Source organism: Ylistrum balloti, unplaced genomic scaffold, assembly GCF_031769215.1.
Source record: "Ylistrum balloti isolate Yb309-2 unplaced genomic scaffold, AGI_CSIRO_Ybal_v1 Utg371354, whole genome shotgun sequence".
Classification (NCBI taxonomy): Eukaryota; Metazoa; Mollusca; class Bivalvia; order Pectinida; family Pectinidae; genus Ylistrum; species Ylistrum balloti.
The window spans coordinates 19,391-34,365 of NW_026782718.1; the positions used below are offsets into that span (position 1 = coordinate 19,391).

The 14,975-nt window shown below is 33.7% G+C and overlaps 1 protein-coding gene across 1 annotated transcript; it reads right to left on the reverse strand.

The window, feature by feature from the left end:
- Positions 1-1,343: 1,343 nt before the first annotated feature.
- On the reverse strand, positions 1,344-10,589 carry LOC132562139 (amiloride-sensitive sodium channel subunit beta-like). The gene is made up of 12 exons (XM_060226867.1): positions 10,209-10,589; positions 9,445-9,605; positions 9,104-9,184; positions 7,769-7,860; positions 7,205-7,368; positions 6,871-6,960; positions 5,681-5,804; positions 5,031-5,106; positions 4,225-4,282; positions 3,797-3,882; positions 3,507-3,582; positions 1,344-1,757 (listed from the first exon to the last, which is right to left on the reverse strand). The coding sequence occupies exons 1-12, from the start codon at positions 10,587-10,589 to the stop codon at positions 1,344-1,346; spliced, it is 1,803 nt and encodes a 600-aa protein (XP_060082850.1).
- Positions 10,590-14,975: the final 4,386 nt, after the last annotated feature.

Here is a 14,975-nt window from a genome sequence, read left to right on the forward strand (position 1 = left end):
TTATAACAAGTAAATACAAGAACTGTATCAAAACAGAGAGAGGACCATTGACTATTGACCAAATCATGTTCAACATGATGAGGCTTGAACACAGAAGAATTAATACATTCTTAAAGTGAAATAACTGCACAGTTAATAACAATTATGAAATACGGTCGATCAACATTGACATTATTAAATAATTGGTCCAGCATGACTTTTTTATATTGTCGAAAGTCCGGAAAAAAGTACAAAACACAAATATCACTAAACGTATGTTGAATAAAATCTTCAATATATTATTGATTGCCACATGTCATTTACCTGCAAAGGGAAACTCTGAATCATCATTGAATGAGGAAATGCAGACAATTAATAAATGGAAAACAACAAAGGCATTGTATCATGCTTATAACGAAAAAATTGTATCATGCTTATAACGAAGAAATTGTATCATGCTTATAACGAAGAAATTGTATCATGTTTATAGGAAAGAAATTGTATCATGTTTATAGGGAAGAAATTGTATCATGTTTATAACGAAGAAATTATATCATGTTTATAACGAAGAAATTGTATCATGTTTATAACGAAGAAATTGTATCATGTTTATAGTATCATGGAAGAAATTGTATCATGTTTATAACGAAGAAATTGTATCATGTTTATAACGAAGAAATTGTATCATGTTTATAACGAAGAAATTGTATCATGTTTATAGGGAAGAAATTGTATAATGTTTATAGGGAAGAAATTGTATCATGTTTATAACGAAGAAATTGTATAATGTTTATAGGGAAGAAATTGTATCATGTTTATAACGAAGAAATTGTATCATGTTTATAACGAAGAAATTGTATCATGTTTATAGGGAAGAAATTGTATCATGTTTATAGGGAAGAAATTGTATCATGTTTATAGGGAAGACATTGTATCATGTTTATAGGGAAGAAATTGTATCATGTTTATAACGAAGAAATTGTATCATGTTTATAGGGAAGAAATTGTATCATGTTTATAGGGAAGAAATTGTATCATGTTTATATCAAACAAATTTTAATGTCTCATCTTAATGTAGTGAAACCGGAAATAACTTAATAGCACCAACCGTTCATTGTCATACATGCTCACTCTTTTCTATTTCCACATAAATACACTCACTGGTAAGTTTTAAATACTTAAGACCATCTGCAATCGACGTCCTTCCTATTTCAAAATGAACCAACCTTTAACAGTGGCAATTGAAACCAAAATTGAAATAAATATGCTAATATCCAAAACGATGGATTAAGAACCTTGAGGACACAGTTTGATATATCTGATCTATTGTAGTTATAGTAATATAAAAACAGCTCAGTTCAAGGTCAGGAGCGCTGACCTCTGTAAACATATGATGATGCTGGATACCTGCCATCCCGTTCTCTTTCATAATCAACAGAATTGGGATACCTCCTGTCCATGCCGTATTGTGTCGATCCTATATCTGAATAGTTGTCACGTAGACCATATTGTCTCTCGTCGTTATATTTTCCCCTACTCTGTTCATGGTTCATTGCACGATCGGTACCATTGAAACCTGTTTTTGGATTTGAAGGATCTCTGTGGTTTCTTCTATTGGCTTGTGCTTGTCTCTCTCTATATGCATTTCGTTTCGTACACCTGTGATGGGCGTAGTCACAACACTCCACAAAAAGCTGGACCAGTTCGAATAAACTGAGTATTGAGAGACCGATCCATAACCCCAGAGCACCGCCCACGTCAGATGCAAACTGGGCATCCTGAAAGATATAGTATTATGCTGATAAGGTCAATAGAAATTAATGTTTACAACAGTGCAAAATGTAGTGATTACATCGAAATCAGTAAGAAACTCGTGAAAAGAGCGATAACATGAGTATAGCCATGTCCTCTTGAGTGTTACATGGATACAGAAACACACTTAATATTTCGTATTATGCTCACCGCATCTTTATTGTGACTGATTATTATTATCTATTTACTCTTTTGCATTTTATTTATAAATTATCTGAAAAATGCACATACAGCGTATTTGTGACATACTGTACTTTAATTACACAATGTTATCAATTTCTAATAAATTCAAATGAAAAGAGACAATGGATGAAAGCAGCCCAAGCGAAACGCGAATATCTGTCTAGCTCTGAACAGCATAAATCCTGTTCTGGACGTCAAGCCGAGATCAATTATCATGGAAGTTCTGTGTTTGCAGTTCTCGTTCACGATCTGCGTTGTTATTTGTTTAGTTGATTACCAGTAGCTTAACGTGTATACTTATGTCTCAAATATAATGATTGTACAACCAAGTACAATTAACCATAGAAAAAAATCAGCTTCTCGTCTTAATTGCAGCATCCTTGACTAGGTATTGTAAACGCGCAATTGATTTTATATCATGTACGTTATCTTCTATTAAGATTAAATGTCGGACACTAGCATCACTGAGGAGTCCCAAAAGGACGGAAAAGGTGTATGATGCAGTTTAATTCATTATTAGACTTTAAAGTTTGTAACTCTAAACTTGTATTAAAGGATGTTATTCACATGTGTATCTATATCGTACAATCTTTAGGATTCCTATTGCTTTTTGTAAACACAGCTCGCTTTTACTTCTTTGAAAGATGTTTCAGGCCTTGCGCTTACCATTCGACGCATAAAATATTCAAATCTTTAAATTACCATCGCAGATTTGAATAAAGGACACGCAAACAAGCCATCCGCAAAAATCCTAAGGTATTTTATAACTGTACCAGAATCTAATCTTGTCAGTATATCACACACATATATATGTTTCACAAAAGAGACAATGTCTTGATACAGCCACTTGGTATACTATATACTCAGATATTTAAACATCCCTTTAAAATGTCGGTGTGATTATGTATACATTGTTAAGAAATTTTATTCACAGTCCGATCTCGTTAAAGAATTACATTAGAAGAAGTTGAAAACCGAATGTAATACTCTGATATGATCTAAATATGTTAATAAAGTATGCCCCTGATTACAAGCTTATAAGATTATGTCTGGGCTGGTTGTATCTAATTGGATAAAAGTTGCATACTATCAATACATATACGATACCAGATCCAGAAGCTTCGGACAATCAGGCATATTTTGTATGATAATTGATATTGACTACATTATTCAAAACACTGAAGTGTTTAATGATGAAAGGCGAAAGATTTCAACAGTAATCATTTTCAAACAATACAAATGTTAAACTTATATTGCTGGCATTGGATTTATGCTCACACTGGATCTGGATTATTGAGGCAGGTGAATACTTTTTAAGTTTTTGTCGGGTAATCTTGGTGAAAGATGTGCGCATTATTCATCGGGCTATCAGACCACCTAATAACACAGAATATATTCAAATAGCAACTTACATAGCAAGACCTAAAACGAATACGATAAAACACAATAGGTAAACATGTCACTGTCTGTGATCACATGTCAGTATATCAATCATATATGATACTAAAATCACATGATTATTTTTAGCATACCTCTATTTCAGGTGTCTCTTCGACCAATTCGTAGTTGAGGGACTCGTAATAAATATCAAGCTTCAGAAAGTTCAAGCTGCAATTTAAACTCAAATGATTAGATATGAATCATTTCAGTAATCGGTTAACTTCACGCCCGAACAACAAAAAATGGCAGAAATTTTATTACGTTTATATTATATTTTACAATGTATTAAATAAATACCACGACGAAAAGGTGTATATTCCAGGGAACTGATAAAAATACAGTTGCTATTTATGTAGTTTGAAAAGCTATCGTTCTGCTGTACCTTAATTGACGTTTGTTCAATGATCTCAATTTCGTGCACTCATCCGCTAACCGAGGTTTCTCGCAGATACTTTGTTCAAGAGCAACCTGCAATGAATATAATTGACTATTGATTAAGTATATGTAAAGTACAGTATAGGCACAGTAAGTAGTAAGATCAAATGTAACCGTATTCTCGATAAAAGAAACGTGTTTAAATCATTGTAATCATTCGTGGTTATCACTGAATCCAAATTGTTCTTATGAGAAGTGTTTGGTGTCCAAATTGTTCTTATGAAAAGCTCGGTGTCCGAATTTTCATACTAAAATTTTCTTTCGTACCACTTGTGTTCAGTTCCTAAATGTACAAACAATATAAAGTTTGCGTTGCCATTTTATATCTATATATTTCATAAATAAATGTTTGTTAAAATAACGAAGTTAACTTACCGCGTAGTCCTCTGATGGCCATTGGCGGGTGCTGATAGACTTGACAAAGACTTGCTCGCTGAAGAATGTTAATACAATATTTGAAGGCAATGTATTTTCGTATACAATAAATTATTATTTTAAATTATCAATTGTATCATCCTATCCATTGTTTCAAACAATCAAAACAAATTACACTGTATGATTTTGTTGTGAATGCATTCCTTCTTTCGCTCATGCGTCTTATTATTTCATTTAAAATTAATTTGTTCGCCTGAACCATTGTTTTATGTTTGACTTCGTCCTGAAAAGCTCTTAAAATAAAACAATGTCTGATATTTCACGTCTTATATTGATCCACATATATTATACAATGAGCCATCCAATAATGAATTGTCAATTATAGGAAGCCGCTAAATTTATTCATGAACATTTCTCTCAACCGTTTTCATTCTCTTTGTATTATCGCAAAATAATAGGTGTTTCCTACAAAGAGTTCATTACGTAATCAAGGAATACGCTGTAAAAATAGGTCATCAAAGATTGTAACCAAAATTTATCAAAATAAATGTAAAAAGTCAGATGGGAAATTGCACTATCCTAATATTTCAATAATGTTTTGTCATATATATATGCATCTTATAATTTCAAAAGAAACGTCAAGTATTTGTGTATATTCTGAGCAAAAGACACCAAAAATCAATCATGTTCAGCAGAGCTCAGTTATAAATTTAGTTACATCATTCTACTGTTTGGTAAGGCTAGGGAATTATCCACACTGAAATGACGCATGGTTTGAAGAGCGTTCATTTTACCATTTAACCTACCTACAGGGCTCATCACACGCACATGAAATAATTTTCGTTTTATAATTTTCCTCCACGATTGCTTGACACGTCTTTTCTGAAATTCAGTCAAAAATAAGAAAAATGAATGATTCACTAAAATAAGATTGATTTTCCTTGTGAGGTAAGTATCTAATTAAACAGAAATAATTCTTAACTGTACAAATGTTCAAAAAAGGAATAAAAGAGGTAAAAAGAAAATATAACATTATGTACTAGATTATCTCCATTGTTCTGAAAATACCATTGATGTTTCATCTAACAGATATTAACATATAATGATAATAAAGTTTAATTCACTGAGAGGAATTACAAAATAATCATACGAAGAATTGACGGACGAAAGATCACACAAGGTATTGACTGGCGATATTTAGGATCACACAAGGTATTGACTGGCGATATTTAGGATCACTCAAGGTATAAACTGGCGATTATTTGCCACACAGGGTATCAACAGGCGATGATTAGCAACACAAGGTATTGATGGGCGATATTTAGGACACACTAGGTTTTGAGGAGCAGTGAGTAGTTACTGACAGGCGATGTTTAGGACACACTAGGTTTTGAGGAGCAGTGAGTAGTTACTAAAAGGCGATGTTTAAGGATTTATAAGGTAATAAGATACGTACCCGTAGTCGATCTGCAAGGACGATAATCCAAGATATTGGCTCGCGTAAACAACTCGTCTTTTGTCTCCGCAAAACAGTTACAAGCCGAAATGATGGCATTTTGTTCACAAACAACAAGGCAAGCCTGAAACAAAAGTTATGCATTCGGTATGATACAAATATGCAGCAAATTATCCATGAGTTTGTATTTTTTTACTCTGTGCCTTGTGTGTACATCTTTTAACTCACTGTTCCGATATACCCAAATTCATGTTCACTCAAGACAATTCGCTCGTATTGTTGGATTACTTTTAACCGATTTCTTTGAAAGGGTATGTACACTATCCTCTTAACCTCTCCTCGTCAATATGTGACGTACGCCTATGTGATATACTGATCTTACTGAACGGGGTATCTCACATACTGATCTTACTGAACGGGGTATCTCACATTCCACTGATCTTACTGAACGGGGTATCTCACATACTGATCTTACTGAACGCGGTATCTCACATTCCACTGATCTTACTGAACGGGGCATCCCACATTCCGCTGATCTTACTGAACCGGGTATCTCACATACTGATCTTACTGAACGCGGTATCTCACATACTGATCTTACTGAGAGGGGTATCTCACATTCAGCTGATGCTAGGTATTTCTCGAATCTATTAATTTAATCCTTTGTGTAGCGGCACAACTTACATTTGATTGTGAAAAACTACATTCGCCACCCTAACTAGCAGCGACAGCGGTAATACTTCAATTGTGACTATTTTATTCTCCATCAATACCACACCCTATCGTTATATTCTCACGTAGGAGCACTCTGTTAACTTAATTTTCCATAATCGAGAGAAAGAATATCTGTTGACAAGATAAACAATTGTTACTTTGCGTCAAAGTTTTCCTAGCCGCGTTAAACATTATTCTGATAACAGTACACTATACATCTCTTTTTTATCATTTCAAAAAAAAACTAAACTTATTATTTTTATTACATGGAAGCTATTGAAATTCCCCAAAATGTTACCACCGGTAGTTTTTTTTATCTACAATACATATATATATATGAATAACATTTTCCAAGCATATCGTTACTATTTATGTGATGTATGCTGTATCCACATACTTTCTTGTCTTGCCCACCTTGGCTTACTTCTTACTGTCGTAAACATATCAACAAACCTCAGCACACTGATGATTTTTACCTTTCGGTTGTATGTTATGTTGTACTTCGCTTTGAAATCCGCACCATCAGTGCATTTTCCGTAAGGATCTGGCAATCGGGTGATATCAACCTGAAACAAAACAAAATGAAACAATGAGAAATATGTGTTAAACCTCCTGCATGGTTAATCCCTGGCAGCTCTCTTTGTTATTTTTTTTTTTTTTTTTTTGGTCTGGAAAATACACATATATAAAAAAAGAAACAATGGATATTTAAACTGGTTAATCCTCTCAATAACATCGCATTTAGTTTCCGTATGTTGTTGCTCGGGATTTTCGTTCACACCTTTTTCGTATCTTTATTTCAAAACCTACCAATTTGAGCCCAATCGATGTCTGAAAGGACGTAGATGTGTAAAATCCGTTATCATCTGGGAAAGGCATAGTGTTTTTCTGGTGAATGGTGACTCTAGCTCCATACCCTTGTGTTATCCCGTGTATATACTCTTCATTCTGCATATACAGGATCAAAGAAAGACCTGCAAACATGATATAATAGATTGATTCCAAATGAACATAGAAACAGTTTTGTCAATATCATTTGTGACCAGTAACTAAATATTGATTTTACTTAACATCTATATAACTAAATATTTCTTGGACAGGTCAAACGTTTGTAACTTATGTTGCAATCAAGAATGTATCAAGAAATTGATCCAGCCACTTTTCTGGTAATGTGAAAGAATCTGGTTTGGTACAATATGTACATGTTGGCTGTGATAAAACAACTAAAATATTCTTACTTTGTAAGTCTATCTAAATATATTACACAATATGATACGGTTAACTCTAGAGGTCAAAGGTGAAAACCGTAAATACCTCCGCTTCACCTAACGCTATATGTTTAAATATAAAGTGATGCAAAGCGTTCGTTCTGACCGTATTCTGGGCCAGAGTTGGTAGCAACGAAGTTTTCGGCCCGGAGGGTGAAACAGTTACCATATTCAGCAGTAGGGTACCGTGTAAAATTCCTGAAATGACACACAAACAAAATTATCGATATTTTAAAACAGTAAAGGATCAATATTATCTACAACATAACACAAAATTCTACATTGTATGTAACAGAACAATATGGTCTACCAAGTAGATAAAGACAAAGCTTGCAAAATCTTAAGGTAAATCGTATTCTCAAGGGAATTAGATGGGATTCGATTCTCATAGTTCATTTATTTTATTACTAAATACTTAATTTGAAGACTCCTGATAAATACGGACATTGCTGAAGCCCATTTTCTATTGTTCGTTCTATTTTAGTAGTTTCTTACAGCAGAACCAGAACGGACAGTTTTCCACCAAGCTGTATGATAAGCACGATAATTTCAATTTCCCTGTCAATTTTTGAAATTTTTGGAAGGCAAAAAATCCCTTCATCCCCGACCTATCGTGTTTACATTTTGAAGTTATGTCGATATTCGAGGGCCTGTTTCCATAATCATAATTTTTCTGCAAGAATTCGTAAACTGACGGGATAAAACTTGTCACACATGGTTTAAAAGATGCAGATTGGTGATGTGGAAGTGTTACGGTCATCATTGTGATATCATTGAAAAAATATTCAATATTTGTATGACTTCTTTTTACCCTTTAGTTTGTCTGCTTGTTCCGTTACTGTATACCTTGTCCTCATTCAGAACATGACATTACTTTCTTGGATTGAGTAAGATGTACATGTCGGGTGTCGTCGATAAAGCAGAAGGCGGTTACTCTTCGGGAACACGTTGTATTATTCTCCTTGTACTTTATTCATGAGTACTTTGATTACATTCGACCTTAGTTTTACTGAATTTGATTTTGGATTATGATTGTATTGACATGCTGTTATTTCTTTTTCTTATCTGTTTATTGTCTGATTGACATCGCATTATAGTAATGCTCCGGCTGATAAATCTTACTAAAGTAAGTACATTTGTATTATACCTATTTATCTTGTTTGATATAGGTCTACTTGACCTGGTAATATAGTAGTATAAATGACTCAAAAAACCAATAGAATCATGTTATTTTATCCTTCAGTTGCTCTAGTGTACAGCACTAATCTAACACTAGTGAAGCTATTCTGGGGCTGCAAATGAAATGTGCGGTGACAATATAGATAACATGTAATGAATGACAGTCCTGTGTAAGTTCAAAGTAATTGAAATGATATTTGATCACTGCCTTAAGCGCCTTAATTTTTACAAAAAAAAAACCCTACAGAGTATGTTTACTTACGAGGCAACGCAGTCTCGTCCGTCAAATGAACATGAAAGTAACATGTCAGAGAGGCCGTGTCCGGAGTCGATCCGATCTGATCTAAAATTAGAAACATATATGCAAAAATATAATTTTTTAAGAATTACCTAGTTCACAAATACCATACGACAACAACAATAGTGTAGTTACGTTTATAGAATGTACGTCGACGAATTCTTCAGTAAAATTTAAAGAACTATAGTTGTCAACCGTCTTCATGTTTCTTTACTTAAAGTTTTAGTTTGAAGTGTTACGTATGATAGAGGGGTCACATGGTTATTGGCACGTTCATAACATGTCTCTTCAATACACTTTCTTACCTGGGGTTATCCATAAAGAGACTACGAAATGTTTCAGTTATTTCTTGTAATTTATTTTTCGGGGGTTTTCCGTTATCAGCAGGGCTGTCGATGGAATCTGCATACCCGCTGGCATTCACGCCAGAGATCGAATTTGAAAACCGTTTTTTTCTGTTATTTGTCTGTAGGAAAAGAGAATAATATACTGAAAATAAATGGCAAGGAAATTGTTAATCATAAAAGCAATTCAAAATAATTAAATGTAGATATTTTAGATAAATTCACAAGTAGAAATCTAAAGGCTTACTATTCTTTAAAAAGCTCTTCGTTTATGGCCCATTCTTAATGCAATCAAGACTATCATAGACCCTTAGTATAATTAACGAGTCCTAGAACAACGAAACAGCTCTATAATGCAGTAAAACATATTATCTAACTCTAACTCTAAATTGATATTAAAATGTGCTATTCACTAGTTTGTTTTTGCAGCAAATCGAATGCAATACGTAGCTAAACCATGAACACGTGTAGTATATGACCTTGCAGAGGTTAATTCTTTTTTGTAAGGCTGGTTGATTAAAAAGTTCTTTGTAAAGATCAATATGATGTGCTGTATTTTCAAACAATAATATTAGAATATTCAACTGTACCCACTGAAGTTGAAAACGGACAACTAAATATGAAGAACACGTTACATATATGTACTTCTATATGATCGATTAGTAAACGTCACATGATCATAAAGTGAATCTGAACAAGGTTTGACATAATGTCTAATAACTCACGGTTGTGTTTGTCATAATAGCTCTGTCTACTTGAGCCACATATTGTTGAAGCTTTGTAGTCAGTGTATTTAGTTCTGATCTCTTCACAGCATTGGTATTGCATATGGTGATCGAAGGCATTTCTAGGTTATTGAAGCCCAGAGAAAGCTTGGTGATGACTGGCCACGTGAAGTACTGGTCGAACAGGAAGTAAAGATGGAAGATCATGCCTCCTATGGCCCCTAATAATAGAAGCACCCAAACGACCTTAGCACCTATTAGCCGGGCATTGTTGATGTATCCAACTCCTTGTAAAGATGTTTTCTCTGCAAATCTTACACACAGGCGTCGAAACGACTTTCGTTTCCCTGTTGAATCCAGTGATGCATTACTACCGTCCATGTCTTGTCTCCTTTCCTGAAATATACGACAAAATATATGTGTCATTACTAAACCAATCATTTATCAAAATTCTCCGTATTCCGTTGTTACACTACACTGGAGTAACATTAATATGCTACGCTACCTTAACTATTGTTGCTAACAATCTTTCAATGTGACAGCTAGTCTGCTGTACTGTACATCATTTGTGAAAATTACCGTGTAACCTAAGGTGTGATAACGTTAACCGTCATTTTCCAGAGACAACAATAAAATTGCTATATCATTTTCCTTATTTTCGTCAATTCACCTGCTTTCTGTATTTTAAGATTTGTCTGCGTCGATCCTACGATTTTTCTATCTTTCCCATTGGATTCCTACTAATCCTTTCTTGTGTCTTTAAATCTCATATCATTCCTAGTAGCAATGTAGGATATATACCTTTCGTTATATCAAATCAATCAAGGCCACGGCAACACTACTATAGGATTGAATTCCTTCGCTGATTATTACATTTCTTGATATTTTATATGAGTGATTCACTTTTGTCAGTCCTTCGCTTTGGGTAGGTGTCTTTATCCCTTAACCAGTGTTTTAAGTGACCTTTTCTGAATGCTGATGATACCTGACATTTTTACACTGTCGATGGAGATTATCTGCTACCTGCCATACTTACTTAACCATTCCATATTATTGATCACCCTCTTTGTAATAATAACATTGCAATTTAATATTGTGTGTGGGTGTGGAGTTATACATCAACAATACATTATGAAATAATCGAATTGGCGATGATGATGTACCATAGCCTATTAACACTTGGATCAAATTCCTTGAACAAAACAGTTTGCAGGGCTCTAGAGAACGCATCATCATGATCGATTCTTCAGAAAAATACACATAAAAACAACAAATCAATCATGTCAACATTTCAGTTCTGCTCTTTGATAAAATTATCTGTTTTCTCAATCAATACCAATAATTAACTAATTATTAATAACTTAAGTGTTCCGCGGCAATAAGGTCAGATTTGAGTCTGTGCCGTACGTCATATCGTTGTGAATGTGTTTTTACATTTCTTTGCAATTTGCATAAGCAAATAGATATGTGTAAGACAATAAAAAGACCAGTCTGTCGGTTCATCTTTCTTGGCATCGATATTCGGGGTAAAATTAAAGGGAAAATAAGATAAAACTGGTGAAAAAAATACAGATTCACCTATGATTTTCTTGCAACGCAGTTTTGAATTTTATGATGTCTAAACTAGTTTAAAAGAATGTAAATACAAGTTACCACGATTGCACGCGAGTCGTTCTTTAAATATCGTACGCCGGAGATAAAAAGACAGTAAGACTGTTAAGTAAAAACGACAATTCCAAACTAATCTAAAGGAACACATGCTGAATATTTGTTACTTTGTTGTTATACTTCATAGTCCTTTAAGTATGACACCCCGGGCTTAAATTCCTTTTATTGAAACTTTTCCAGCCAAATCGGTCACATACATGATAATGTTGAAGTATTCCCATTAAAATTTAACTATTTCAGAACGTAGGACAACTTTTGATGCAGTTATGTATGATTGAATTTGAAGAACATTGAAATGTGTTGGAAACTCTATTTTTATCTCCAAAAGTAAACAAACGTTCAGTTCAGTATAGTATAGAGGACGGAGTCAGTCACTGGCAAGGCGAATACACCTGAACGTGGTTTAAAGTATTGACATGACTGCTAGACCTCGAGTGTGAAGCTATTTTGTAAACAAACATTGAATATATTTGTATCTTACCTGTAAGCGATATAATCATGGGACATCGGTATGCTTAATTCATTATGTATTTATTTTTTTTGTGTAAACATTTACTTAAAAACATTTTTACAAAGAGGTATTAGATATATCATAAACAAAATCTGATATACATGATAGTTGAGTATTAGAATACGAAGAGAGAGTGCGGATACCAAATTTGATTTATAGAATAATTTCATTTTTACTTCCATTCTCTCAGTAGAAGTCTAACAATAACCTGATCAATAGAACAATTCCCAGGTAAAAAAAAACCGGTTAGACACATCCTTAATTTTAGGTATCTTATTTTTCATACATCATATACAGCTATTTATTTGAATTTGATAAAAGAAAACAATTCCAACCATGTATGTATTGATGCATCTTTCATATATAAAACACCCGGAATATCATTAGATAATCTGAACACAGTTTTTGTCTCTGTTCCAAACTGTCTCCATATCCAATAAAATTTCCCCTATATCATGCATTTTATGCACACATATCAGAGTTTAAACCTCTGTGAAGCTGAGGTGCACCTCATGGTATTGTATGCATAAGCTTAATCATATTGGTGGGCAAAATATGAAAAATGTAATTAATGGGATGGTTTATCGATTTAGTTAAAACGTTGTTTCTGAAGTATTCTCAAAGGGGACTACCTGGCAAACATTGTAATTACATTGATAGGTATAGTGAACATGACATTTAAACCAGCAATTCTTCATATGTCATGTCTTTTTTCTGTGATGAGATATAAAGTTTATCTAGATATTTCCATCTCTATTGGAAGGTGAAATATTTGTTTCATATGTTACCTGTGATGTGTGCATTGTAATTATTTGCATTTCGAATCGTTTATGTGGTATGATAGTCACACAGATTTAGCGAATATATTTACATTTTAAGATAAACTGATAAGTGTTAGTTATAATTAAATGTATTACTGCATTTATAACTATGGTATTTTTTGAATTATTCAACAGATACAATGATAAATTCAAGATATGTCTGACAGTAAAGAGTTAAACAGAATAGACTATATTATTGACTGTGAAAATAGTTAAGATAAGTTTAAACACCGGCCGTGAATGTTTTTGTTGCTAGTTTTCTTTAGAAATGATCCACAGAGGCGAGCCAGGGATAGAAAAAAAAATATCTATTACTTCACTTCCTGGAAAATAGCCTTTGCTGGTATTTCATTATTTAATTCACAATAAAATGTTGCTCCAAATAATGTTGTCGTATTAATCAGCACGACTGACGTTAGATAAATCGATATCTCGTGTTTGAAAAATATTGAAAATAATTTAAAGGTGTGGTGAACGGTGGACGCCAATGAACGACGCCTGATAGCAATAGATAAACTTCCCATAATGGGCCAGAGGACCTAAACATTCCTTACTGTCGCTACGAAAATGTCAATTATATAACGAACAAAAGACATAGTACCCAATGTGTAAAAACGTAAACGTTTTCTGTCTCTCAAGCGGCCTTGAGATATCTTCACCACAATACATCCGTTGTAACATACCGTAGCACACATATACACATGGGAAGAAATTAGGTCAACGGTAATTGTTCTAAAGTCATACCAATTCAGACTTTTTAGTAAGGCCGACTCTGGTATTACTGTCACTGTGTGTTTCTTATTTAGTCTTAATTAAATTACAGTTTCCACTTTTAATGTCATATTTCTATTACGTTTAGGTTTTTTTTAGAACCGTGTTTCTTAGTAACACAATCTGTTTGAACTACTTCAAGAAGTAATAATATCACATTTCCTTTCATACAAAATAAACGCCATGTTCATGAGAAGATTTTGACATGATATTCTTTCGCTGTCAGTTTGCTAATTATGTTTATTTTAATCGTAATAAAGATTGCACAATGATTAAAGAGGTCCAATTGGAAGTCTTACTAACATTGATATACGTTAAGTCGTGTTTGTTTCCCTCAAGCGTTTTAAACCGGTTTGACATCTTTTAATGTTACCTAATTACCGTCGTACCTGTGTTCTATTAGATTCGCCACATAACGTCATATACAAAGGTCACAACCCCACTCATAACCTTACTCTTTGTCGTTCAGTATTGTGTCGGTTGTTATTACTACCTGGCTAGATTTTATTTTAAGTAGAAATTAAATCATGTGCATCGATTCCATGACATTGACGAAGCAAAACCAACCAAACACACCTGTGAACTACATCGTCCTGCCTTATATCTTTCAAAACACACATCGTCCATTTGGTAAGAATCGAAAGGACGTAACCCAGTAAAGGTATATTTAGACAAAATAGTGTGAGTTATAAATAGTAAAGAGTGTAAGTGTTCATCATGCGCATCTTATGTTAGAATAGATATATAATGTATCAAAAACTTAGTTGAATAGGCAAAACATTTAGGGTGTCAAGCTGACACTGATATTCCTTCATGTGTCGAAACAAATTTAAAAGATATCCATATCATAGTTTCGATATTATAATCGATAAGTTATCAAATACAGACACTCACCATTGCTGTTATCGTATAGATCCAGTCGTCGGTATCACAGATAGCTACGCTGTATACGCTGTGCGGGACAAGTGTTGAATGACGCTCTATGCAGTCTTTACC

Coding starts and splice junctions, on each gene's coding strand:
- LOC132562139 (XM_060226867.1), bottom strand. CDS start 10,589: ATGGACGGTAGTAATGCATCACTGGATTCAACAGGGAAACGAAAGTCG. Junction 7,369..7,768: donor CAACTCTGGCCCAGAATACG/GTCAGAACGAAC, acceptor TCATGTTTGCAG/GTCTTTCTTTGATCCTGTAT. Junction 5,805..6,870: donor ACATAACATACAACCGAAAG/GTAAAAATCATC, acceptor CTTTTGTTTCAG/GCTTGCCTTGTTGTTTGTGA.